This window comes from Crocodylus porosus, unplaced genomic scaffold (assembly GCF_001723895.1).
Source record: "Crocodylus porosus isolate Cpor-Errol unplaced genomic scaffold, CroPor_comp1, whole genome shotgun sequence".
Lineage (NCBI taxonomy): Eukaryota > Metazoa > Chordata > Crocodylia > Crocodylidae > Crocodylus > Crocodylus porosus.
Genome location: NW_017728943.1, coordinates 119082642 through 119106869, shown reverse-complemented (window position 1 = coordinate 119106869; position 24228 = coordinate 119082642). Strand labels below are relative to the sequence as shown.

At 44.7% G+C, this 24228-nt stretch overlaps 1 protein-coding gene across 2 annotated transcripts in view; it reads left to right on the top strand.

Annotated features, from left to right (window-relative positions):
• CCDC170 (coiled-coil domain containing 170) overlaps positions 1–24228 on the top strand; it is a 113873-nt gene that overhangs the window by 77508 nt on the left and 12137 nt on the right. For both annotated transcript variants that reach the window (XM_019550070.1, XM_019550068.1), the window contains 4 exons: positions 8894–9094; positions 17270–17443; positions 18240–18482; positions 18993–19229. In XM_019550070.1, coding sequence (XP_019405615.1) covers positions 8894–9094; positions 17270–17443; positions 18240–18482; positions 18993–19229 — 855 coding nt within the window. The remainder of the gene's footprint in view (positions 1–8893; positions 9095–17269; positions 17444–18239; positions 18483–18992; positions 19230–24228) is intronic.

Sequence of the window (24228 nt, the reverse complement as noted above, 5' to 3'; positions counted from 1 at the left end):
CTAAAACGCTTTTCATTCTATTATTTTATGTTAGGGTTTAACATAAAAAAAAAATCCGTATTAATTGAATCCAGCATGATGTACACTCCTTTCATTGTTTTATTTTTGATACAAACATCAAGGCTGGGTTCTGTTATTACTCATATGTTAAGGGTTTTCATTCTCTCTTTTCAGTGTTTTAGGTTTATATTATTGAAATTAAGATTCCCATAAATTCACTGCTTGTAGGATGGAGGTAGGCTTTTGGATTAGCCCAAACATCTAAATGCACTTCTGTCCTCTGATCTCTGCCTTTTACCTTCATCAGTTGGCCAGCAGAGGTTGCTGGTAGTGTATGTACACTGTATTTCAGTAAAAGCTGACCGCAAGTTTTTAAAGATGATCTTTTGTCAGAAATTATAAATTATTTCAAGTCCTCCAACTTTTTTTAGCATTCAAGCATGCTCTGAGGATATTGCTAACTTGCAAAAGGACAGATCCTGCTCCCATCCTGAAGTCTGATTAGCTGGGCAGCAGCTGTGACAGCAGAAGAGAAATTCAGCTGGTGCACTAGTAGATAGATATGACATCTCTTATGCCAGGGGTGGCCAACCTGTGGCATGGACAGCCTCTGTGTGTGTGGCATGTTCCAAACTGGGGAGGGGACAGGTGGCACTGTGGCAGGTAGGGCAAGGAGCAGAAGGCAGAACAGCAGATCAGGTAGGGAGCACAGAATAAGAAGCCAGAAACACAGAGGTAGATTGGACAAGGAGCATAGGACAGGAAGCAGAACACAGATTAGTTGATCAGGCAGAGGAAGGGGACCAGACTGTCACTTGGGGATGGTGCAGGTCTGATTTGTGGGACACCTGCTGAAAAGGTTGGCTCTCACTGTCCTGCACTGTCCATCTACCATCTTCTAATGCAGTGTTGGTACCACACTGGCTAGCTCACAGGAGGAATGTAAGTGATTTATAAAAATGCACAAATGTTGTTATGGTCCAACTATAAATATTACACAGCTATCACAAGACTGCAAAATCAAGATTATGAAAAATTAAACTGTGTACTCTTTCGTCCTTACAAGGTAGTGCTCAGAGTAACCCAGATCATGTGCCAAGGTGCCTGATTCCTGCCTAAGCTCTTTTCTAATTAAACTAGTTTGGGGGCACCTCAAACTCAGAAGAAGTCCACCTGCTCTGTTAGATGTTGGCAGGGCATGCCAAATTTCTGATGGACTCTACTGATATTGAACATACCCCAAGCTCCTCCTGACTCATGGTGGGGTGCCATACATCTTTTGCATAATAAGCTAGTGGTTATAGCATTTGCTCAGGAAATGGGAAACCTGGATTCTAGGCCTTCTTGGCCTGAGGAGATTCAAATCCACATCTCCCATCTCCCAGGAAAGTGCCCTAATCACTATGCTATAGTCTTGGCTGGGAAACCTATGGGAACTCTGCAGCCAAGAATGCAAGTCATAGTCCAAAAGAGGAAAAACAGTATGACTATAGCATAAGGATGAAGGTATTCCTCTGGGCATGGCGTGTTCTGAGACCTGATCACTGCCGCCCGGGTTATTTCCTGTGATTTTTAACCAATGACTTTCTATTCTGAAAGGACATGAAGACCAGAACCTAGAACTTCTCACGTGGCTTACAGAGTCAGACTGCCTTCTGTTCTTTCTTTTTCTGCTTTTTTGGGAAACAAAGAGGCCTTGTTCAGTGTAAATTTATTTTCAAAAAGAGTTTTATTTAATTTTATTGTAAAATAAATGGTTTTGCTATAATTGTTAATTATTTTGCTGGAGAGATGAAGAAATGGTATGAAAAATTAGCCCAGCAGAAGGCCATATGCCCAAGCACATCTCCATTGCACCTTGCTTATCATTTTAGTGAGTTCTCTTCCAGTCTATTAAAAAAGACAGCATTAAGCTGAGGGGGAGAGCAAAGGCACTTCCTGGGTATGCTGTGGATAATCACAGAATCTCTGGGTTGGAATTGACATTAAGATTCACTTAGTCCAGTCCCTACAGTGTTTCAGTACTTGGCAGTTTTTTGCTTATTTTTTTCTATAGAATCCTTTTCCCATAATTCATTTCCATTGCATCTGTTATTTTGTGATAGTCATTCTTGTTGTCATGTAACAGTTTAATCAACGTTATTTAAAATAACTTAAATTGGTCACTGGAAGCTACTTAGAAAAGCTTTAAAATGGTGGAAATTTAAGTATGTGGCAATCTAAATACAAGGCAAATAATAAGAGGAGGGCTGTCATCTTTGTTTAAATAATGGTGCAAGGAAGGCTGTCCTTTTTGGTATTTGGAGTGTCACACAGTAAATGCACCTAGAGGTGTTGAGGCTCTTGTTGGAAAGGCGTAGGTCTCCATATTGATAAAGTGACAAGCCATCAAGAGAGAGTACCTAAAACTACAGGCCAGAATTATTGGAGAGTTCTGAAAGAAGAGTAGTTTTTTAGTATAAAGTGTCACTATTGCTTTTTTTTTTTACAGTTACTTTGATTTAGTAGCTATGGCAAAGGAGAGTGAATTCTTCAGTTAAGGCCATTATTTTTTCCTACAGGCACTAAGCATACAAATTGATTTAATATGTTGACAAGGTAAGAACCATGGTATTTCAAGTATGTCTTTCTGTGCCTCTGTTTGTGCCTCTCACAGACTGGGTAAATACCTCATCAGGCTGAGATATAGACATAACATTTCTGGATACAATAAATGACTGCTTTCTAGAGCAATTAATCTTGGAACCCACAGTAGGAGAGACATGTCTGACCGTGATTAATGCACAGGACCAGGTTCAAAAGGTATCTGTAGGTGAACTGCTCTGTAATAATGATCATAATATAATCAAATTCAGTGCTTTTGCTGAGGGTGTGAGCCAAAAATTCTACCGTACTAAAGTTTAATGTTACAAAGGAGAATTATACAAGAATGAGCAATTTAGTTTAAAAAAAAAATGAAAAGCAGCCAAGAATATAAAAAAATGTATAAAAAATCAGGCAGTCTGGAATTTGTTTAAAAACATCATATTAGAGGCTCAGGAAAAGTGTATGGTGCAAATTAAAAGATATTAAGCAGTCCAGTAAAAACCCTGCATGGTTTAATGACAGAGTTAAGGAGGCTATCCAAAGCAAAGAGGCATCAATCAAAATCTGAAGGCATGCCTAAGTGAAGAAAACAGGAAATCACACACACTCTGGCAGGTCATATGTACATAGGTAATAAGACAGGCCAAAAAAGAATTTGAGGATCATCTTGTGAAAGATGCTAAAGATCACTAGATTTTTAAAAAAATACATCAGAAGCAGGAAGCCAGCCAGAAAATTGGTGGGACCATTAAATGACAAAGGTATAAAAGGGGCATTGAGGGATGATAAGCTGTAGCCAAGGAGCTAAATTAATTCACTACATCCATCTTTACCCTAGAGGATACTGGGGAGTATCCTCTGAGTATCCACAGCTGATCACTTCTTAGTCTCAGGGCAGAGGTGCATAGACACTATGGCCTGCCCACAGTGGCATAGGGAAAGTGCCCATAGACAGTTCTTCTCCCTGTGGCAGCATGAGCAGAAGGCCCACAGCCAAAGCCCCCTGGTGCTGAATGCCAGTGAAGCTCCATGCCACAGTGGTTTTGCAGGCTGGATCTAGTCCATGGACTGTAAGTTGCTGACCACTGGCATGCCTACATCTTAAATATTATGTTCAGTTTTGGTCTCTACATTTTAGAAAGGATGTGATGGAATTACAAAAGATACAGAGAAGGGCAACCAAAATTATCAGGCTATGGGTGGGGGCAGAGACAATCGTAGTGGGTTGCAGGGCCTGGGTTCACAAATAGTCTGTGTGAGGCCCCTATAACACTGCGAGGGGCTGGGTCACGGCTGCTCCACCTGGTTCCTGCCCGACTCTGCAGGGCCTCCCAAAGTGCATGGTCCAGGGCCATTGCCCCAATTCACTCCCTCCCCCACCAAAGGATGGCCCTGGGTGGGGGGATGTGATGTAGATTTATAAAATCATGGAGGGCAGAATAAGGTATCAAGTCCCAAGATCCAGAATACAGTAAATAGGTGGAACTATTAAAATTAACAGGAGACAGGTTTAAAACAAGAAAGAGAAAGTATTCTTTTTTTTTTTTTTAAACCATGCATAGTTAACTTATGGAACTCATCGGCACATGAGGTTGTAGAGCAGAGGTTGTGATCTGCATCCAGCCCACTAGGTGATTTCGTACAGCCTGCAGGCAGGTGCCCACCAATTAATTGTATCCAGCTTTGCCTTCAGCTGTTCTTGCTGCACTCCGCATCGGGCCAAACCCCACGCACTGCCACCCTTGCCCGTGGGAGGGACTGGTCCCTGGCCCCAGCCCCAGTCAGCATACACAGCACCCCACCACCAATAATTAGATTCTATATATGGAATATTTATAAATGTATTATAATTTCCCATGTATACAATCTAAATATTGAAGGGTTGTCTTAAACATGTTCCCCCACCACTGCCATGGGGAAAGCAGGAAGAGCAGCAGTGGGGCAGGTAGCGCTCCCACTTGTCTCCCCTGCAGCCTACCACCTTCCCTGATGGTGCCTGAACCCCTGCTCCCTGCAGCCCCTCCCCTTCCTGCAGTCTGTGTCCCTCCCCTTTCATTTACTGTCTGGCATAGCTCAGACTCACTCCCTTCCAGGCACAGAGCACATACAAGCTGCATCCCTGCCCAGCCATGCAGCAACCATGGCTGGGCAGGCAATGGAGTTTCCATGTGCTCTGTGCCTGAAAGGAATGAGCTGGAGCTGCCCTGATGATAAGCAGGAGAGTGGGAGAAGGAACACAGGCTGCTGCAGCTCTGACTCTAGCCCTAAAATACCAGAGTACAATTTTGTACTTGAATCCAAGACAAGGAGCTTTCTTCTCCATGTTGAATGGGGGAAAACAACCTTATCTTTGATCTGAGTAAATACTTAAGTAGATAAGTATTCTCCCTTCAAAGCAGTGATTCTCAACCAGGGTCCTACAGCACCCTGGGGAGCCTTGAGAGCCTTTCAAAGGTGTTACGGGATGCCCCACCATGTTATCATTGTGAGATATGCAAACATGATTCACAAGGTAAATAGGTAAATTTCAACTAGGAATGCGTAATGTTAAAAACATTTGGGCCTGTTGGTGTCTATTAGCTCCTGTTGGTGTCTTTCACCACTTTTACAGCAAAACAATTGCTTTATTATTTTTCCATAGTCAAACAAGGAGTGAAAACTAAGACCTGACATTTTCTGAGGGGTACCTTGAGTCTAAAAAGGTTGAGAATCATTGCTCTAAAGCCTCTGGTACATACCACAGTCAGAGGATACTAGACTTATGGACCTCTGATATGAGCCAGAATCACGCTACATATGTTCTTATGTTCATTTTTAAGCGAAGAATATTTTCAGGGATGATGTAATTTTTATCAAGTCAGGAGTTATAAACCCAGGAAATGTAGCATAAAGGATAAACTTAAAATCCATCCAAATGTTAAATTGTGGAGATACACTCTTCGCCTCCACAGTATTTATGTTACAACTTTAACATAATAAAATGGGAAGAGAGAGGAAAACCTTGCTTTCTCCTCACTTTACCTTCTGTGGCCATTAGGTGGTTAGTTTAATCATTTGAATCAAATTTTTAAAAACGTTGGGGAGGAATGATTAGCTCCCTTGGCTTTACAGATGAACTTCAGTAAATACCAAAGAATTAAAAAAGTATCATATGTTTGTGAAGAAAGCCTAGTGTTTCAGCCCCATGTCCCCATGAGCCTTAGGTTTGGAGAAAAAGGAAATAATCTGTGTGCCCTGTCCCAAAGAGAAACCTGCGCTTGATGACTTCGGCTCCCAGGAGAGGTTCTTCATTAAGATCAGACCTTGCAGTAACTATGTCAGAACGGATTTGAGCATGGTCTAACTGCATCATTTCCCAAGATACAAAGCTGTTGTGCATTTTTGGAGCTATTTCTGTGGTAAAGCTTCCTCCATCAAAAATGGTTTTTAACCTGGAGCACTCGTGTATGGCTCCTTTTTTCTTTTATGTAGTGAACTGCTTTTCTCTACTCAAATCATAAAGCAAAATACTTAATAAGGCCCTGTTCTTGCAAATTCTATATCTGTGCTGATCGTTTTAGCTTAGGTGGAATCCCACTATAGCTCAGTGTGGATTAATCCCTTTTGTACAATGTACAATGTATAAAGTGGTGTCCAGTGGAATGACTGAGTCTTCAGTGATATCACAGACCTACCCTTCCCCAAAAGTTTGTACTAAACCTGAAGAAAATGACCTTCAACTGTGAGTCAGTAAGCTTTTCAGCATAAATTATCCAATGCTGATCTCTGCAGCTATTGTTAGATTGATAATGATACCCAAGCTAGCTAATTTCAATTTTTCACCTATTTCTCTAAGTTACAGTGCAGCCACTTTTATTATGGTAGTGTAGATATGCTCTTGTACCTGATGCAAAGCTCATTAAAGACTGGAAATTACTGTTGACACTAATAGGTTTTGATTCAAGCCTTAATTGTTCCCCATTGAAATAAATAACCCAGTTCCCAAATATTTCAAAGTTAGCATTATTAGATACAGATTTCACTCCCCAAGGATGAATTCACACTTTTTCCATCACTACCACGGCTGACCTGTGTTCTGCAAACTCAGTGTAGTTTTACTGTTTCAGGAAAAATGTTTCTGTGGTTGTGTGTTTATATAATACAAAACCTTCCTTTGTGCCTAAGGAGCTGTCTATTTGTATGCAGAGGGGAAGGGGAAATGGGATGAGGCTGGACTGATCTGATTATGCATAGTGAACCACAAAGGGGTCAGCTGGTGGAGGGTTCTGTGCCACCAGCACATCTTTCCTGGGCCAGACATAAAGGACTAGATCTATTCCTTAATGAGATATGATGCTAAATAATGAGATATGATGCTGAATAACATGGGTGGGTAGTGGTTTTCTCTCAGTTCTATTTTGTTTGCTGCTTTTTCTCTGTTTGCAATCAATTATATTTCCATAAAGCCTTTTCAAACTGTGTAAATTATACTGTTGAAGTTGAATGCTGATGTTAAAGGTGAACTTTGATGTAGTGATAACTGTCATTGGAATTAATCATAGTTTTCTGTGCCTGGGCAGGCCAATTTGTGAACACGAGGCCAGAAGATGGGAAAGATAAAGGAAGTATTTGGATAAATAACAGGGTGTGAAATTGCAACTGAACAGATAAAAAAATATTTGACCAAATACCTATATGGCTGTAAAAGTAGGGGGAAAAGCAAGCAATTTCTTGACTATGGCCAAATAATTGAATATTTGGCAGTGCTGTAATTAGCAATTTGCTGCTGTTGAGCACCAAGTTATGAGTGATTAATTTTGAATTACGTTAATTGATTGAAATAAATCTTGTAAGTATAGCTTTCACATTGTTAGCGTAGTATCATATCATACAATTTTGTCTCTTCTGGTTTTGGCGTTAGCTATACTAGAGAAAATGTATTTAGCAAACCTATTTATTGAAGTGATTTGTTCAGAAACAATTAGCACCCAACGTGGACACCATGACATTTTTCAAGAATTTCTTTTGATATGCGTTGTAGTGTTGACCAAGACCAGCTGTAACACATTCTATATTGGATGCTATTAAATTTTTTAACTCCCCTTAATAAAACATTTTTTCAGAATAGGTGTAGACTAGAGTTTGTGGGCATTTTTACATGTGCTCTGGGGATGGTGGGGAGGGGAGCTCTAATTAGAGTGGCTCTGATTAAAGTGCCTGCAGTGTCTTGTGTATGAGTGTCCCTGCGCTTCAAAATGGTGGCAGGGGCACTTTAATTAAAGCTCATCAAATGAGGTTTAAAGCACCTTGCCACCATTTTGGAGCATGGAGATACTGAATACATGAGATGCAGAGGATGCTGGAGCGTGCTAATTACATGCTCCAGCAGACTTGATTAGTTGAGTCTGTTCCTATGCACTACAATTACAGCATGTCAGAACAGCCTCCCCACCTGTCTGTAGGCACCTGGAGAGCTTACTTTTACTAGAATTATAGTATTTATCCAAATCCAAGACAGCTTCAAATTTAAGGTGCTACTCCCTATACCCTGCCCCCATCCCACGTTCTGCTGTACTTCTGCTCCTCTGGGGCAGTCAGCAACAACAGCAGCCTTAGCCTAGCCCAGCCAGGAAGGACAGTGGCTGTTCCTGGCTGGGCCGAATCAGGACAGGAGCCAGAGCAGAATGTAAGAGAGGCATGGGAGCAGAGAGTGAGTGTTGCAGGGGGGGGCAGACTGCAGGTTCTCCCTATACACCCTGCAGTCTCTCCCATGCTCCCTCAGCTGCAAGTCCCCTCCCCCCACAAATGAGCCATCCTGGCCTGGGGCAAATAATGGTTCAGCTCTGAATTTAGGTCCAAGGCTAGGGCCAAAGCTGGAGCTGAGCTGCCACCTGCCCTATGCTGGTGCTTGAATCCACGATGAGGAGGGGAGGGGTGACACGGGATCTCATCTTGGATTTGAGTAAATATAGTAACTGTTTGCCAATTAATTCAAGCTAGTCAACATCTTTGGAATGTGTATGCAGTTTTTATATTAAAAAAAGTAGCTATCTACTTTCAGTTCATGGGCATATCTTAGATATAATCTCAGTATTACTGTCTATTTTTGATTCAGTGACTCACTGAATCAGCTTTTTCAGCTTCTTCTGTCATTTTTTCTTATAGTTACACCAAAGGTTTTTCCCCCCTTACTTTAAAAAAACTTTTATTTGGGAAAAATGAATTTATTTTCTACTGCTTTTAATAGTTTAGGGGATGAGCATTTTTATGACTTGGACCGTTACATATCAGTTAACTTAGTCTGGCTTGTTTGTGTGCTTGCTTCCAGATGATGTCCCAGTTTGAAGCCCAAATAGCTAAGCTGACTGAACAGTTGGAGATTCAAACCAAGTCATACCAGGATGCTCTGCAAGGGGCCAGGAAAGCAGAAAAACAAGCTGAAAGTCTCCAGGATCAATTGAGGCATCTGGAGGGAGAATTGGTGTCTGGAGATGTGGAGAGAGATGGTTTGAAAACTGAGAAACAAAAAGTAATGGCATAGATTATTTCCCATTTGTAGAAATGTGACCTGCCACCACCCTAAGATCCCAGCCCTGGCCTTGGATATAGCTGTCCGCATGACTCTCAGGCAGTCTCCATGGGGCTGGGACAGGAACATCAGGCTCTGCCCTGACCCTGTGCTGTCATGGATCCATGATCCTGGAGTCTCCATGGAGACCAGCTGGGAGCTGCATGGGCAGGATACAGGGGTGGGTGAGGAACAGCATCCAGGGCCACAGATGCGACTGTGGGGTGGTGACAGTGCAAGGCTGGAGCTGGGGCAGAGCTCCAATCTGCTCCCTGCACATCCCTGCCTGCAGAACTTGTACCCATCGCAGGGGTGTGCAGCAGATTGTGGCTCTACGTGGGCCTACGCTATCATCACTCCAAGATCCCAGGGTTTCCACAGCCCTGCCTGCCCATTCCACTTCTGGATGCCACTCCCCACCAGCTCCCAGCTCCATCCCAGCCTTCCGGCCTTGCACTTTTCCTATGTGGGTCCCATCCCTGGCAGTGGGTGTAGGGTAAATGGGCAAGGGTGCCTGGGCAGCAGGGCTAGGTCCAGCAGTGGCAGCCAGAAGGAGTTGCCTCCAGGGCTGCTGGGAAATGGAGACCTGCTGCTATGCTGCCCCAGCCCCGCTGTGCGTCCAGGGATGGCAGGACCAGTTGCATGTGCCATGGCTTGAGCTATCCATCATGCTTGGGCCAGGTGGGACCGAGGGATCTGCCACAGGCTGGACAAAATCCCTCCGTGGGCTGGATTTGGCCCCCAGGCCATATTTTACCTTCCCCAGGACTAGAAATTAGGGAGGAAAAAAACCCTTTAAGGTAAAAAATTAAACAGTTATGGTAATAAAGTATTGAGAAAGGCTACATAGTTGCACATGTAACATCTATCCATGGTCCAAGCTGTTTATATTGGTACAAGAAACTGGGAATAAGCAGAAGGGAAGGGGAACCTAGTTCACATATAACATTACAGTCTAAGTGGAATAATTGAAACTTGGTGGGATAGGTCTACTGCAATACTGTCACGGGTGGGTATAACTTGTTTAGGAAGAACAGATAGGGGGAAACACACACATGCTTATTCTGGTACAGAACAAAGTGGGAGGTTGACTGGTTGAAAATCTCTGTGTGAAGGTAAAAGGAGGAAAGATGAAAGGCAGTGTCCTGGTACGTGTCTGCTGTATACCACCAAACCAAATCAGTAGTTGGAGGTGAAAGGTGAACGAGACTTTAAAAAAAACCACACTCACTGAAATATCTAAATTACAGGGCCTGGTGCTTGTGAAGGCTATAATTTTCATGATATTTGTTGGGAGGGTAATGCAGCAATGTATAGATAATGCATATTTTTGGATTGTGTTGTAAACACCTTTTTGATGCAGATGGTAGCAAAACTACCTCCAAGAGGAGCTCTTTGTAACTGGCTACTTACTAATAGGGAGGAATTGGTTGAGAATGTGAAGGTGAAAAGCAACTTAGGTCACAGTGAGGATGAAATGATCAAGTTTGTGGTCTTAAGGAAAGGAAGAAAGGAAAGCAGCAGAATAAAGTCATTGGGCTTCAGAAAAGAAGACTTTACTAAACTTGGGGAATTGCTGGGCAGGATCTCATAGAAGGCAAATCTGAGGACAAACTAGTTAAGGGGAGTTAGCAGTATCTTGAAGAGCCAGTAGAACAAGAGTGTGTTATCCTTATGCAGAAGAAAGGATTGGAAACAACGAGAGACCAGCTTAGCTAAAAGTAAGCTCTTTAATGACTTAAAAGTTAAAAAGGCATACAAGAAATGGAAAGTTGTCTGTTACTCATTTGCAAAGGATGAATAATAGACAACTTTTCATGTAGGAACAAAATCTGGAAGGCCAAGGCACAAAAAGGCAACAAAAAAGTATTCTATAAGGAGGTTAGAATTTTGAAAGAGGAGAGCAACAAAAATTCATAAGACATCCGGGAAACATTACATGCAAGAAAAGGTTGAAAAATCTGGGATTATTTAGTCTGAAGAAAAGAATGGGGGATAAGGGAGTCGAGATGCTTGATAACAGCTCCCAAATACAAAGAGGGTTGTTGTTAAAGAGGATGGTAATCAACCTTTCACTGAGTCCATAGGGAATAGGGCAAGAGATAAAGGTTGCAACAAGAAAGATTTAGGTTAGATATTAGGAATAACTCTCTAACTATGAAGTTGGTTAGCTAATGGCATAGTAGGCAATCATTGATCCTCTGGATCATGGTGTACATGTAACAGGTCTAATCACCTTTGATGTGAATATGTAGGCAAGAGTATGGAGGAGTGGAAGTTATGCAAGCCCTACCATCCCCTGCCCCCTTTAGCTCACTGAGACAGAATCCAAAAGGCAGACCAAATCCAGACTTTCAGTGCCTTGATGGTTGTAGCTTCTCCTAGAGAGCATCAGATAAAAACTGCTGCTGACTGCCTAATGCCTCAGTGAGGACACATTTTGGTCAGGGTGATGTCCCTTAGCCTTTCTCCAACCAAGGAGTACCCAAAAGGAAGTGATGGTTAGGGTTTTGAAGCACCCTATACTTGCCGTACTTTGGAGGTTGCAGCATGGTGGTATTTTATAGGAGCTATGCTGCCATGAGTAATCCCACCATGTTGCCACTAGGTCCTCCACTCAGATACAGTTTACAATCATACCTAGGACCAAGCTGATGGCATAGTTTACTGAGAATTTCTGTAATTGCCATGACTGAAGGTCTTTAAGTACAGATTGGACAAGCATTTATTTTGGGATGGTTTGGAGGGGGATGTTCCTGTCCAGAAAAGGTAGTAGGACCAGGTGACCTCCTAAGGTCCGTTCCAACTTTTCTATAATTCCTCTGGCTCTCCTGCTCAACAGCACAGCTAGATGCTGATTTTTTTTAAAAAAAGATCCAAGTCTTTTTGCCTCTTCCTTTTTCATTTCCTGGGTCTAATTAGGAAAAAAATTCTCTGTTCTCTGAACCAGAGGATCACAACAGTCTTGCCTAGCTTTCATTCCCTTCTTCACATGATCTTCTTCCCAAGATCTTGGGGAGAAGATCATGTGAAGAAGAGAATGAAGGCTAGGCAAGAATGTTGAATTGACTCTAAAGCCTGTGGTGTGTACTTTTCCCCCACCCACATTTGTCTCTGCTTTTATTTTTATATAAATTTTTCAACTATTATTCATATTATTTCAAATCAGTTTGAAAAGTTTGTCCCCAGCTTTGGCATGAGATGCACGGGCAGAAGCCCATCGCGCTCCTGTTGAGCTCAGGGACCCCCAGAACCTCCCAGCAGGACCCCAACCAGGACTCCCAGTGCAGCCAGAGGTAGGTGGGGCCTGCGGCAGGGAGGAAGGGACCCCAACCCAGTCAGCTGAAGGGCAGCTGAGTGGGAGCTGAGGAAAGACACCGCCCCCCCAGCTCCTGCTTGACCCAGCCCCCAGGGAGCCATGCGACCGGTCTCACCCAGTGCATGAGTCAGGGAAAGGGGGGGGCACTCACCTGTCTCCTTCTTCCGTGGGGCAGGGACACCCCAGCCCCAAGAGTGGCAAGGCGCTGTCGGCAAGCCCTTCTGCACATGCGTGCAGTTTAAGAAGGGCCTGGTGACACCAAGGCCTCAGTTTGTCCCTGGCTTCGGTGTGAGATGCACGGGTGGAAGCCCGTCGCATCCCTGTTGAACACAGGGACCCCTAGGATTCCCCCAGCAGGACCCTGACCAGGACCCCCAATGCAGCTGGAGGTAGGTAGGGCCTGCAGCAGGGAGGGAGGGATCCCAAACCTACTGCCAGGCCCTTCACCCCATGGAGGCAGAGGGTAGACCAAGGTCACTTTCCAGGGCAAGGGAGGACTCGGGGATCTCCCATACTGTCCAGCCAGGGGGTTGGACCAAGGTGGTCAACAGCCCCAAAGCCTACTGCGTGAAGGTCCCCTCTCCTCTCGAGCTTTGCGACAGGTACAAACCTCTTGCAACCCCAGTAGAGCCTGCAGAGCTGCCAGCTCCTGCAGGCAATGGAAGATCACCCACAGCTACCGTCCCTGCTCTCCCTAAGGCCACTCATAGAGTGGTTGTCATGGGGGACTCCGTCCTGAGGGGGACTGGGGATCAATTTACCACCCCAACCCCTTAGACCTGGGCGTATGTTGTTTCCCAGGAGCCTGTATTTGGGACGTGGCCGAGAGAATCCCTAAACTCATCCGGCCCACTGACCACTACCGTATGCTTCTTATCCATGTGGGCATGAATGACATGGCTCAGAGCAATCCCAGCCGGGTCATGAGATGCTACAGGGTTTTGGGAGAGGGGCTTAAGGGGTTGGGGGCACAGGTGGTATTTTCCTCAATCCTCCCGGGTTTGGGCTATGGGCTGAGGAGGGAGAGGAGGATCGAGGTAGTCAACCAAAGACTGTGGTGCTGGTGTCATTGTGAAGGCTTTAGCTCTTTGGTGAGAGAGGCAGTGGTCTGTTGGGAAAAGTGGCCTCCACCTCACTGTGCTGGGGAGGAGGCTTTTCTCAGCCAGACTGGCTGACCTGCTTGACCAGGCTTTAAACTAAGCCCACAGGGGAATGGGGAGACTACCGCTACTGCAAGCCCACTGGGCAACTTTTGCAAATCCAGCAGGCTAAGGCACTTAAGGGAACCCACCTCTGTCCCAGCCCCAGAACAATGTGTAGGGAAGGCAAGGGCCCCAAATGGGACGCTTACGTGCCTGTACACCAATGCCAGGAGCTTGGGGAATAAACAGGAAGAACTGGTACTCCTGCTAAACAAGAATGACTACGATCTCATAGGGATAACAGAGACCTGGTGGGACTCCACCTATGACTGGGCAACAGGTATAGATAGCTATACCTCATACAGGGGAGATCATGTGGACCAAAGGGGCAGGGGTGTAGCTCTTTATGTCAAGGAAATCTACGCATGCCTGCAAGCTGACGTTGGCAGGGTGGATGACTGGAGACTCTCTGGGTTAAAATCTGTGGTGAACAAGGCACAGGGGACACAATGGTGGGAGTCTACTATAGACCTCCTAGCCAGGATCAAGAGTTCGACCAGGAATTCTCCAGGGAACTGGCTGAGGCTGCACACTCCTGCTGCGTAGTTGTCATGGGAGACTTCAACTACCCAGACATCTCGTGGGAAGAGCATGCGGCTAAATCTGAACAGTTGCAAAGCTTCCTCATGTGCGTGGATGAGCTCTATCTGACTCAAGAAGTCTATGGACTAACGAGAGGCAAACTGGTGCTCAACCTGGTACTGGCAACAGGGGATGACTTAATCAGCAACCTAACAATCAAAGGGAAGCTGGAAAACAGCAACCATGGGCTGATCACCTTCATTATCTGCCGTAAAGCTGGCAAGTCAGTCAGCAAGCAGAAGTCCTCAACTTCAGGAAAGCTGACTTTGACAAGTTCAGGAGGCCTGTTGGTGAGGCCCGAAGAGACCACGACCCAAAGGGGAGGGGAGTTCAGGATGTGTGGTTGCTCCTCAAGGGAGCGATCCTGAAAGTACAAGCCATGTCTATCCTGTCTTGGAAGAAAGGCAGCAAAAGGGAACACCAACCCCCTTGGCTCTGCAGGGAACTAGTGGACCTCCTGTGTCTAAAAAGAAAGACCTACAAAGGATGGAAGACTAGATCCACCTCAAAGGAGGAGTATTCTGCACTGGTCCAGACCTGTAGGGAGTGAACCAGAAAAGCCATGGTTGTGACTGAACTCCAACTGGCTACACGCATCAAGGATAATAAAAGTCCTTTTTTAGATATGTGGGGAGCGGGAGGAAAAGCAAGGGTAACATTGGATCCCTGCCAAACCATATGGGTCAACTGACAGCCGACGCCAAGGAAAAAGGCAACCTGCTTAATGGTTATTTTGCATCATTTTTTCACCAGCCCCAGGGGACAGCCCTGCTCAATATGTTATGGGATGGCCAGGGTGAGGGAAAATTGTTACCCTTCATCAATGTTGACCATGTGAAGGAACACCTTGAGAGGCTGGACACCTTTAAGTCAGCTGGCCAGACAGTTTATACCCCAGGGTATTTAAAGAGCTGGTAAGCATCATAGCTCAGCCACAGGCACGGATCTTCAAGAACTTGTGGCGCTCAGGTAAAGTGCCTGAAAATTGGAAGAAGGCCAACATACTGCCTATCTTCAAAAAAAGGAGGAAAGTAGATTTAGAGAACTATAGGCCCATCAGCCTGACCTCTATCCCAGGGAAGATCTTGGAAAAAATTATCAAAGAGACCATTCTTGACAAACTGGCTGATGGCAACATCCTGAGCGATAGCCAGCATGGGTTTGTTGTGGGTAGGTCTTGCCTGACCAGTCTTATCTCCTTCTATGATCAGGTGACATATCACCTGGACAAAGGAAAGGAGATTGACATCATATATCTTGATTTTAAAAAAGCTTTCCATCCGGTATCCCATGATCATCTCATAGAAGAACTGGCCAACAGCAGCCTTGGCTACATCACAGTCTGCTGGCTGGGGAATTCGCTCTAAGGTCGGACCCAGAGAATGGTAGTTAACGGAAGTCAATCATCATGGTGCGTTGTGACCAGTGGTGTCCCCCAAGGCTCTGTTCCTTGAGCCTATACTCTTTAACTTCTTCATTAATGATATGGACATTGGTGTCAGAAGCAGACTGGCCAAGTTTGCCAGTGACAGCAAACTTTGGGGTAAAGCGTCCTCAGTCGGGGACAGGATGGTGATCCAGGCTGACCTTGATAGGCTCAGAAAATGGGCAGATGAAAACCTGATGGTGTTCAACACCGAAAAATGCATGGTACTCTACCTTGGGAAGAAAAACCTGCAGCATGCTTATAGGCTCGGCAGTGCTACACTTGGTAGTACCACAGCTGAAAGGGACTTGGGGATCATGATTGACCACAAGATAAATATGAGCCACCAGTGTGATGTTGCAGCTGGTAAAGTGAGCAAAACTCTGGCTTGCATCCATAGATGCTTCTCTAGCAATCCCAGGATGTCATCCTCCTGCTCTACTCGGCCTTGGTGAGGCTGCAGTTGGAGTACTGCTTCCAGTTCTGGGCTCCACAATTCAAAAAGGATGTGGAGAAGCTTGAGAGAGTCCAGAGGAGAGCCACGTGCATGATCAGAGGGCAGGAAAGCAGGCCTTATGATGAGAGGGTGAGAGCTATGGGACTCTTCAGCCTGGAAAAGCACAGACTCGGGGGGACCTGGTGGCTATCTAACAGTATATAAGGGGTGTACATCAGGATCTGGGGGAACGCCTGTTCACCAGAGTGCCCCAAGGGATGACGAGGTCAAACAGTCACAAACTCCTCCAAGACTATTTTAGGCTGGACATAAGGAAGAACTTCTTTACTCAACCAAGCCCCCAAGGCCTGGAACAGACTGCCACCAGAGGTGGTGCAAGTACCTACTCTGGACTCCTTTAAGAGACATTTGGACGTTTATCTTGCTGGGATCCTTTGACCCCAGCTGACTTCCTGCCCTTTGGGCGGGGGGCTGGACTCGATCTTTTGAGGTCCCTTCCAGCCCTAATGTCTATGAAATCTATGAAATAGGACCTACAGTAGGAGTATAATCTAATGGGTTTAAAATGTTGTTTCTCCTTCCAGAACGATTGAGAATAGCTGGCATTCTTATGTAAGTTCTACTTATACTCTGCCTCTTGGGCTAGCTGTGGTAGCCAGTGCCACAAGCCATAATAGCTTATAACTAACATGCTAAATAATGAGGTAAGGGGTTTGTTTGTTTTTTTTCAAACAAATACCTATTTAAAAAGAACAATATGAGAAATCTTTATCAGTCGCATCATCTGTGGTGCATACTGTTTCATTTCACCAATAAATGGTCTTAGTTGCTGCCAGTACAGAGGAACTGCTGGAAGACCATTTTAGACTGGACATAAGGAAAAACTTCTTTACTTCCTGAGTCTCCAGATTCTGGAATAGACTCCCCCCAAGAGTGGTGCAAGCACCTACTCTGGATACCTTTAAGAAATGCTTGGATGCTTATCTTGCTGGGGTGATCTAATCGCAGCTGATTTCCTGCCACTTGGGCAGGGGACTGGACCTGATGATCTCGCAAGGTCCCTTGCATCTATGAAATTGGTTTAGATTTTCAAGGACTCGAGGGGAATTTTTTAAAAATTATTTTCTAACTCTTTCATTTCTTGTTTCAGTACCTGAAATTTCTGGAACAACTTTCTGATAAAATGAAGTTGGACAGAATAGCAGCTGAAATTGGTTTTGACATGAGACTTGATGCAATTCTGGTTCGGGCAGAGCAGTTGGTCAAGCTGGAAGGTGATGCAGTAATTGAAAACAAGACCATGGCGCACAACCTACAGAGAAAGGTAGATGAACAAAAGTTAACCTAATCATGTTTTACAGATGGATGTTCTTATTATTTCCTTTCTATAGAAACCTGGCTTGGGAGCCCACTGTATTCCCGTGCATAGATATTATTTGCAACCTTAAAGAGATTTTGCTGAATACATTTCCATATTCACCAAGTTGCTTACAACAGTTATGAGGTTGGTTAATTGAAGACAAAACACAACTTTTGCACAGTCTTAACAAAAATATGACTTTTGTAGCATATAAAAAATAGCAAAAGTTATTGAAACCTAGAAAAATCCCTTTTTGGCCCAGTCAACACATTGAATTCACCAGTTATCAATAAAACATAACTTTCCTAAACCTTGATTCTCTTAGTGTTTTAAATATTCAGATACAGGTAATAGTTTATATCAATAGCACAGTACCTTTATATGGTTTGGGTCAAATACCATCAGGCATCTTACATTCAGTAGTTGTAAAAGCAATCTCAGGTGTTAGGTGCAATATATATTCAACCATCCAGGAAGGAGTACAGTATTTTACCATATAAAGGATGACTCAGAGGCATGATGAAGGAAGTACAGTGATCTGATAAATGGTGACATATAGGAGAACTAGATAAAAGTGACTGTAACCCAGAGCAGAATCATACAGAGCCTTTTAAGAGAGGAGGAGGAGGAGGAGGAGTTCAAATTTAGAGAAATGTGCCATAGCAGGACCAAACTTACTATGATAGTTCATTCACATGTAATGGGTGTTGAAGTTGTTTTTGTTTGCTTGATTTAAATTTCCTTGTTCTCTTAAAAACAGTTGAAGACTCAGAAAGAAAAGCTTGAGAGCAAAGAGCTGCACATGAATCTTCTGCGGCAGAAAATCTCTCAGCTGGAAGAAGAGAAACAAGTGCGAACAGCCCTGGCTGTGGAGAGAGATGAGGCCAATCTCACTATTAGAAAGTTGCATAAGAAAGTGGAGAGGTTACAGAAGGAGCTGGACTTGGCAAGAGAATCTAACACTGACCTGAAAGCTAAATTGTCTGAAACCAGTGAACTTAAGGTGAAGTAGAACGGTACCTTTCACCAGTGACTAACAAAGGAAAAGTATATGAATGAAGAACTGGTAAACCTATCTGTTTTAGGAAAAAAAAGTTTAATAATGTCAAAATATGTTTGATATTTCAGAATCTATCATGCATATTTAAGAAATGTGTAATATTGTCCAAAAGGATTCAGGTTAATATGATGGCATGTAAAACACCAAACATGCTCACATTCTTTTTTGTACCGATGGCTAAAATTTAAACTAGTCCTGCAGAACATGCTTTATTTTCCCTTAGAAAATCTGCTTTACTTTGAGCCTGGGAGAAGACACTTTAAAACAGGCAAAGTTTTGGCTTTTCCACTGTTCTGTATGTTTTCAAAATGTTTGTGGTATTATAGTAGTGAAAACAGCCTTTTTAAGCTCAACTGAGCAGATACGCATTCTTGAGGAGCCATTTTTAATATTTGGTTTTCACTGATGAAAGTATGAAGAATGTAATATTTCTTTGTGGATTGTTTATTTTAGATTAAGACCCTTGAACAGAACAGAACCATAGAAGAGCTAAATAAGTCCCAAGGAAAGCTGGGAAAGATGAAAGAGAAGGCTGAGAAGCAGCTGATCGCTGTCAAATCAGAACTACATTTAATGGAGCATGAAGCTAAGGAGGGTAAAGAAAGAGCCAGAAATATGCTAGAAGCAACAAACAGTGAAGTGAAGGCACTTAAAACAACCTTGGCAGAGGTAACAAAGAGAGAGAAACAGGTAGGTATAAATGTGATTCACAACTGAGAGATGTCATTTAGAACATGGGAACTTGCTATGTGGACTAATTATCCTGCTAACCTGGGAACTCATGTTTAGAATTTATTGATGTGAGTTTGCAGTGGCTGCACTATCTGTGAGTGGCAAAACCATCAGTGGAGTTACGCAAATATAAGACTAGTAGAAGACCTTTCTGTCATTTTTCACATCATGTTTTCAGTTTATATCAAATTTTGGATGTTAATGGTGATTTAGAACTTCTACTACTGCTTATTTGCTCTGTCTTTCATGCATCTTGTCTTGTAAAATCTAGTTACCTTATAGCTAAATACAAGCCACAAAGTAATGAAAAACTAAAGTGTTGTAATATTTCTAGAAGCAATCTCATGCAACTTTGTATAACAAATGTTATGTGAAAGTGATTTTAAAATCTGATACCCCATGAACTTTCAAATACATAGATGTAAAATGCATTAATCTGATATCTTAGAATCTAAGGACATCTTTACATGTTCTCCAGAGTAGAGATGTGGAGGAGGACGCTTTAATTACAGCAGCTCTGAGAGCAGCATCACATGTGTTCAGCCATCCCACACTTCAGAGTGGCAACACGAACACTTTAACTGAAGCTCATTTGATAAGCTTTAGTTAAAGTGTCCCTGCTGTCATTTTGAAGAATAGGGACAGTGAATACAAGTGATGCAGATGCTGCTGGAGCATGCTAATTAGCGTGCTTCAGCAGACTTGATTAATTTAGCATGTATTGGAGCAGACATTTGGCACATGTATAGGGGCCCTAAGAGGTGAGATGAGTGAGAAGTACAACAATAAAATTGCAGCTCATGACATATATTTGCCACTGCTTATTGCATTTGGTGATCATTATAGATAGTCTGTTATTAAAGACTCTCCATACTCCACATTTTTCCTCAGGCTGTTTTTTTTGTGGGGGAAAATCTCAGTCAAAATGGTTCAGTCTCAAGAATCAGTCTAGAAAGTTTTGACTGTGTTAAAAAAAACCTCTGATAACTTTTTTCTGTGAAAAGCTCTAACGCCTGTTCACATTGGGAAAAGAACTAGAGATTTAGCAGCCCTGCAAAAGCACACCCTAACGTGATCATTATAATCCTTAGAAAAATTGTAGTTTGTGGGCTTTAGAGAGTACTTAGATTTTAGCAGATAAAATTCCAGGGCTTACTACTGAAGCAGGACTTTCCCTGTAATTGTAGATTCCAGGTACTTTAGGCCAAGGTGGGGCCTGGCACTAGAACTGAGCCTGGGAGCCTGTGTCCCCTTGGGTTTGGTTATGTTTGTAGCCTGGGTGTACATGGGACTCTTCAGCCTGGAAAAGCGCAGGCTCAGGGGTGATCTCGTGCCACCTATAAGTTTATCGGGGTGTTCACCAGGATCTGGGGGAACTTTTGTTCACCAGAGCGCCCCAAGGGATGACAAGATCGAATAGTCACAAACTCCTCCATGACCGTTTCAGGCTGGACATAAGGAAGAACTTCTTTACTGTCTGAGCCCCCAGGGAGCCATGCGACCCTCTCCAGTTGAGGGAATTATTGGCAGGGCAGTGTGCTGTGGAGGGACACAATAGCCCAGCAGCCACCTCCGTCCCCTATAAAGTCAGGTCCAGTCATTTGATTACTTAACTGTATACAAACTTACAAAACAATAAACTCTCTCTCTCTCTATATATATGTGTGTGTGTGTGTGTATAGATATACACACACACACAGATATACACACACCCAGTTGTCATTTAAATACAGATGAACAATAGAACAAACCAGACCAAAGGATATCAATTGGGCAACCTTATAGCTGTATTCATATACAAACTATTACTTCAAATTATTCACATAAACTGTAAGGCACAGTCCATAGATATAATCAGCAGTCCTTAGACTACCTGGGTGCCCTTCAGGGCAGGGGCCCCACTCCTAAGATACCACTACAGGAAAGGAGGTGGCAGGGGAAACAAAAAGGAGAGGAAGACCCCAAAGACTCCTTAGCCACCCTGCTATCACCCAGGAGCAGCCCACGTGGTGCCCCTTTGCAACCCTTGGGGGTCCCTCCCCTGTGGGGACCCTCTCTCCAGGGTAACTTACTACTCCACAGTCCTGGAGGGTTGCCTCTTGTTCTCCAAGTCAAGCTCTGTTCCCCACCGGGTTTTCCTGCCGCCTGACTACTGCTGCTGTCCTGGCTTAGGACCACGTGCACTGCTGTGTGTAGTGTCACCTTGTGCTAGGGGTTAGAGGCCTGGACAGCCTTGTGCAGCACCAGGGCTCTCTGTCTGTTCCCAGACCCTCTGGGCAGTGTCGTTTGCACTGAGCTGCTGCCCCGTGTCAGCAGCTGTAGACCTGAGCCACCTCAAGTGTCTCTCAGGGTCTCTCGCCCTCTGTGCAGCGTCTCCTGCACTGAGCTCCCAGCCTCGTTCTGGGGGGTTGAGGACCTGAGCCACCCCAGGGGCTCCAAAGATCCTGCTCCATGCACCAGCCTGTGCACTGTGTCTCTGGCCGCCTCACGCAGCTTCCAGGGTCTGGACACAGTGTGCCATACGGCAGACTGAGAGCCTAACTGCTGGAGCCATGCCACGCTTCCGGCTGATAGAAGTCTTCAGGGGCTCTTCCTGGGCTACTGCTTCGCCCTGCTGAGCAGCTCTCCTCAGCTCTTCTAAGCCCCGCTCTTCTCTCTTCTCTGTCCCCGACGCATCTGCCCCCCATGCTGGGCACACAGCTTCTTTTATAAGCTCCAGGGCTCTGCCCCTGAAGTCTTCCAGACCTGACAGTTTGTAGTCTTCAGTCAGGTCGGGGGAGCTCTTCTCCCCCTCCCCTCAGGAAAGGGGCGTGATATTATTTCTCTTGCTGCCTCTTGATTGGTGGATGGGCTCCATCAATCAAAACAGCAGGTTCTCAAGCCTGAGATTCAACCCAAGCTGTGAAAGGTAAGCCTGCTACATATTGGTGCACTATTCAGAAGTATTATCTGTCTGCTTGCTCAGCTAGTACTAATAGCCATGATTAGTCAGTTCGTCATGGGACTAATTCCCATGATTAGTCAGTTCGATGCCTATGAGGCAGGTCCTGAGCATATGACTCAATGCCTCTTGGGGTCTAGAAGGTGCTTACTGGTGCACACTCAGGCTTGCTTCAAGGGGTTACACTTCCTTCCTTCCAAGACTTGGTGTGTATTGAGCAGTAGTGATGGGAATGGGTGTGCTTCTTGGCAGCACTTTGGGATGTGACAGGGAGATGGTATAGATATGTAGTTACGGTTTAACATAGAAATATCTAAATGAACCTGGTTGCTGGGAGCAGTCTATTTGTCATAGTATGGAACTCAGTGTGTGCCAGTTTATCTTGCTTGAGAAGCTAGCTAATTTAAAGCTAACTTGACCATTTCTACGGCATGCTGCCATCACAGAAAATGATAAAGTTTGCAAAACTGAGCACTGAAAATTTAAGAGGTACTGATATAAAGGTTTCCTGCATGACATTTGAATAAGGGTTAGAAAATAAAATATTAAATAGTCGTTGATTGTAGAAATATTTATGCACTGAATGGATGGGATAGTAGCAATAGGTAGGTAAGTGATTGCTTTCAGGCATGCTGCATCTGTACTGCTAGAATGGGCATCAGAGGAGATGAAAGCTGGTAAGGACCAGAGATGTATCCCACAGGCCAAAAAACAGGAATCCTGTGGCCCTTGGGATGGGGCACCATGACTCACCATGGTGAGGAAGAAGAGAAAGAAGATGGTAGTTCTGTCCCCTCCAGAGTGGGACAGAAACATGCATCTATCATTCAGACCTGAAATGTGCTGCTCCCCTGAGTCCACATCCAAGATAGCATGGAGAGATTGCCAGAACTCATCCAACGTTTGACCCCAGTACTCTTTCCTGCCATGGCACGGGGTCGGACTAGATGATCTACTCAGGTCCCTTCCGAACCTAGAAACTATGAAACTATCCCTCAGACCAGTACTCCTTGTTGCTTGTCCATGCAGGAACCAACAATGCTGCTGAGCAGATCAGAGGAAACTACAAGGTTATAGGCAGGACAGTTGATACACAGGTAGCATTTTTGTCAATGGCCCAGGTAAGGGTCCAGGCAGAGAATGTTGTATCATGGAAGTAAATGCATAGCTGATAAAATGCTTTTGATTTGAAGGCTGGGAGCCCTCTCATGAAATTTGGAAAGAACATCCTTGGGCCTTGTTTGGCTAACCTGATAAGGAGAACTTTAAACAAGGTTCTAATGGTGGGTGACTAGCAGAGATCCAGGTTTTCCATTTCCCATAGAAAAACAAAGAAAACCACGGATTTTCCCTTTTTGTCAGAGAAAATGCGGATTTATCCTTTCAGCAGAGAAACCTGCAGATTCCCTGCATTTGCAAACAGCTTTGCAGGCTGGTTGAGCTTCAGCCTGCAAAACCTGTTTGCAAACAGGGCAGAAAACACCCAGCCCTGCCTGGGGGGTGGGCGAAGGTAGGGCCTGAAGCTGTCACTTAGCCACTGCTCCACTCAGCTCAGCTCAGGTCAGCTCATTCTCACTCTTCTCCTGGACCCTAACATAAATGGGGCTTGCAGGGGGCTGGAGGCCCCTCTGGCAGGGCTGGGGGGTTGCAGGTCTTGGCTGGGGGGGCACTAGCAGCGCTGGGGGGTGGAGCCAGGAGCCCTGGTCCCACTTGAGCAGGCAGCAGCAGTGGGGGAGCTGGCTCCATGTTGCTTCTGCTGCAGCTTCCTGCTGTTGGGGGCAGGGAGCTGCAGACTTGGTTCTCTGGCCCCATAGCCCTGGCAGCTGGGGGCCCCTTCTGGCAGGGCTGGGGGGAAGTGGCTGTGAGTGGGAGGCAAGAGACATGAGTAGGGCGGGGGGGCTGTAGTGGGGGCAGTGAGGGGCACCAACAGTACTGGGGGGGCTTTGGGGGCAGTGAGAGGCACCAGCAGCGCTGGGGGAGGCATTGGGGGCGGTGAGGGGCACCAGCAGGGTTGGG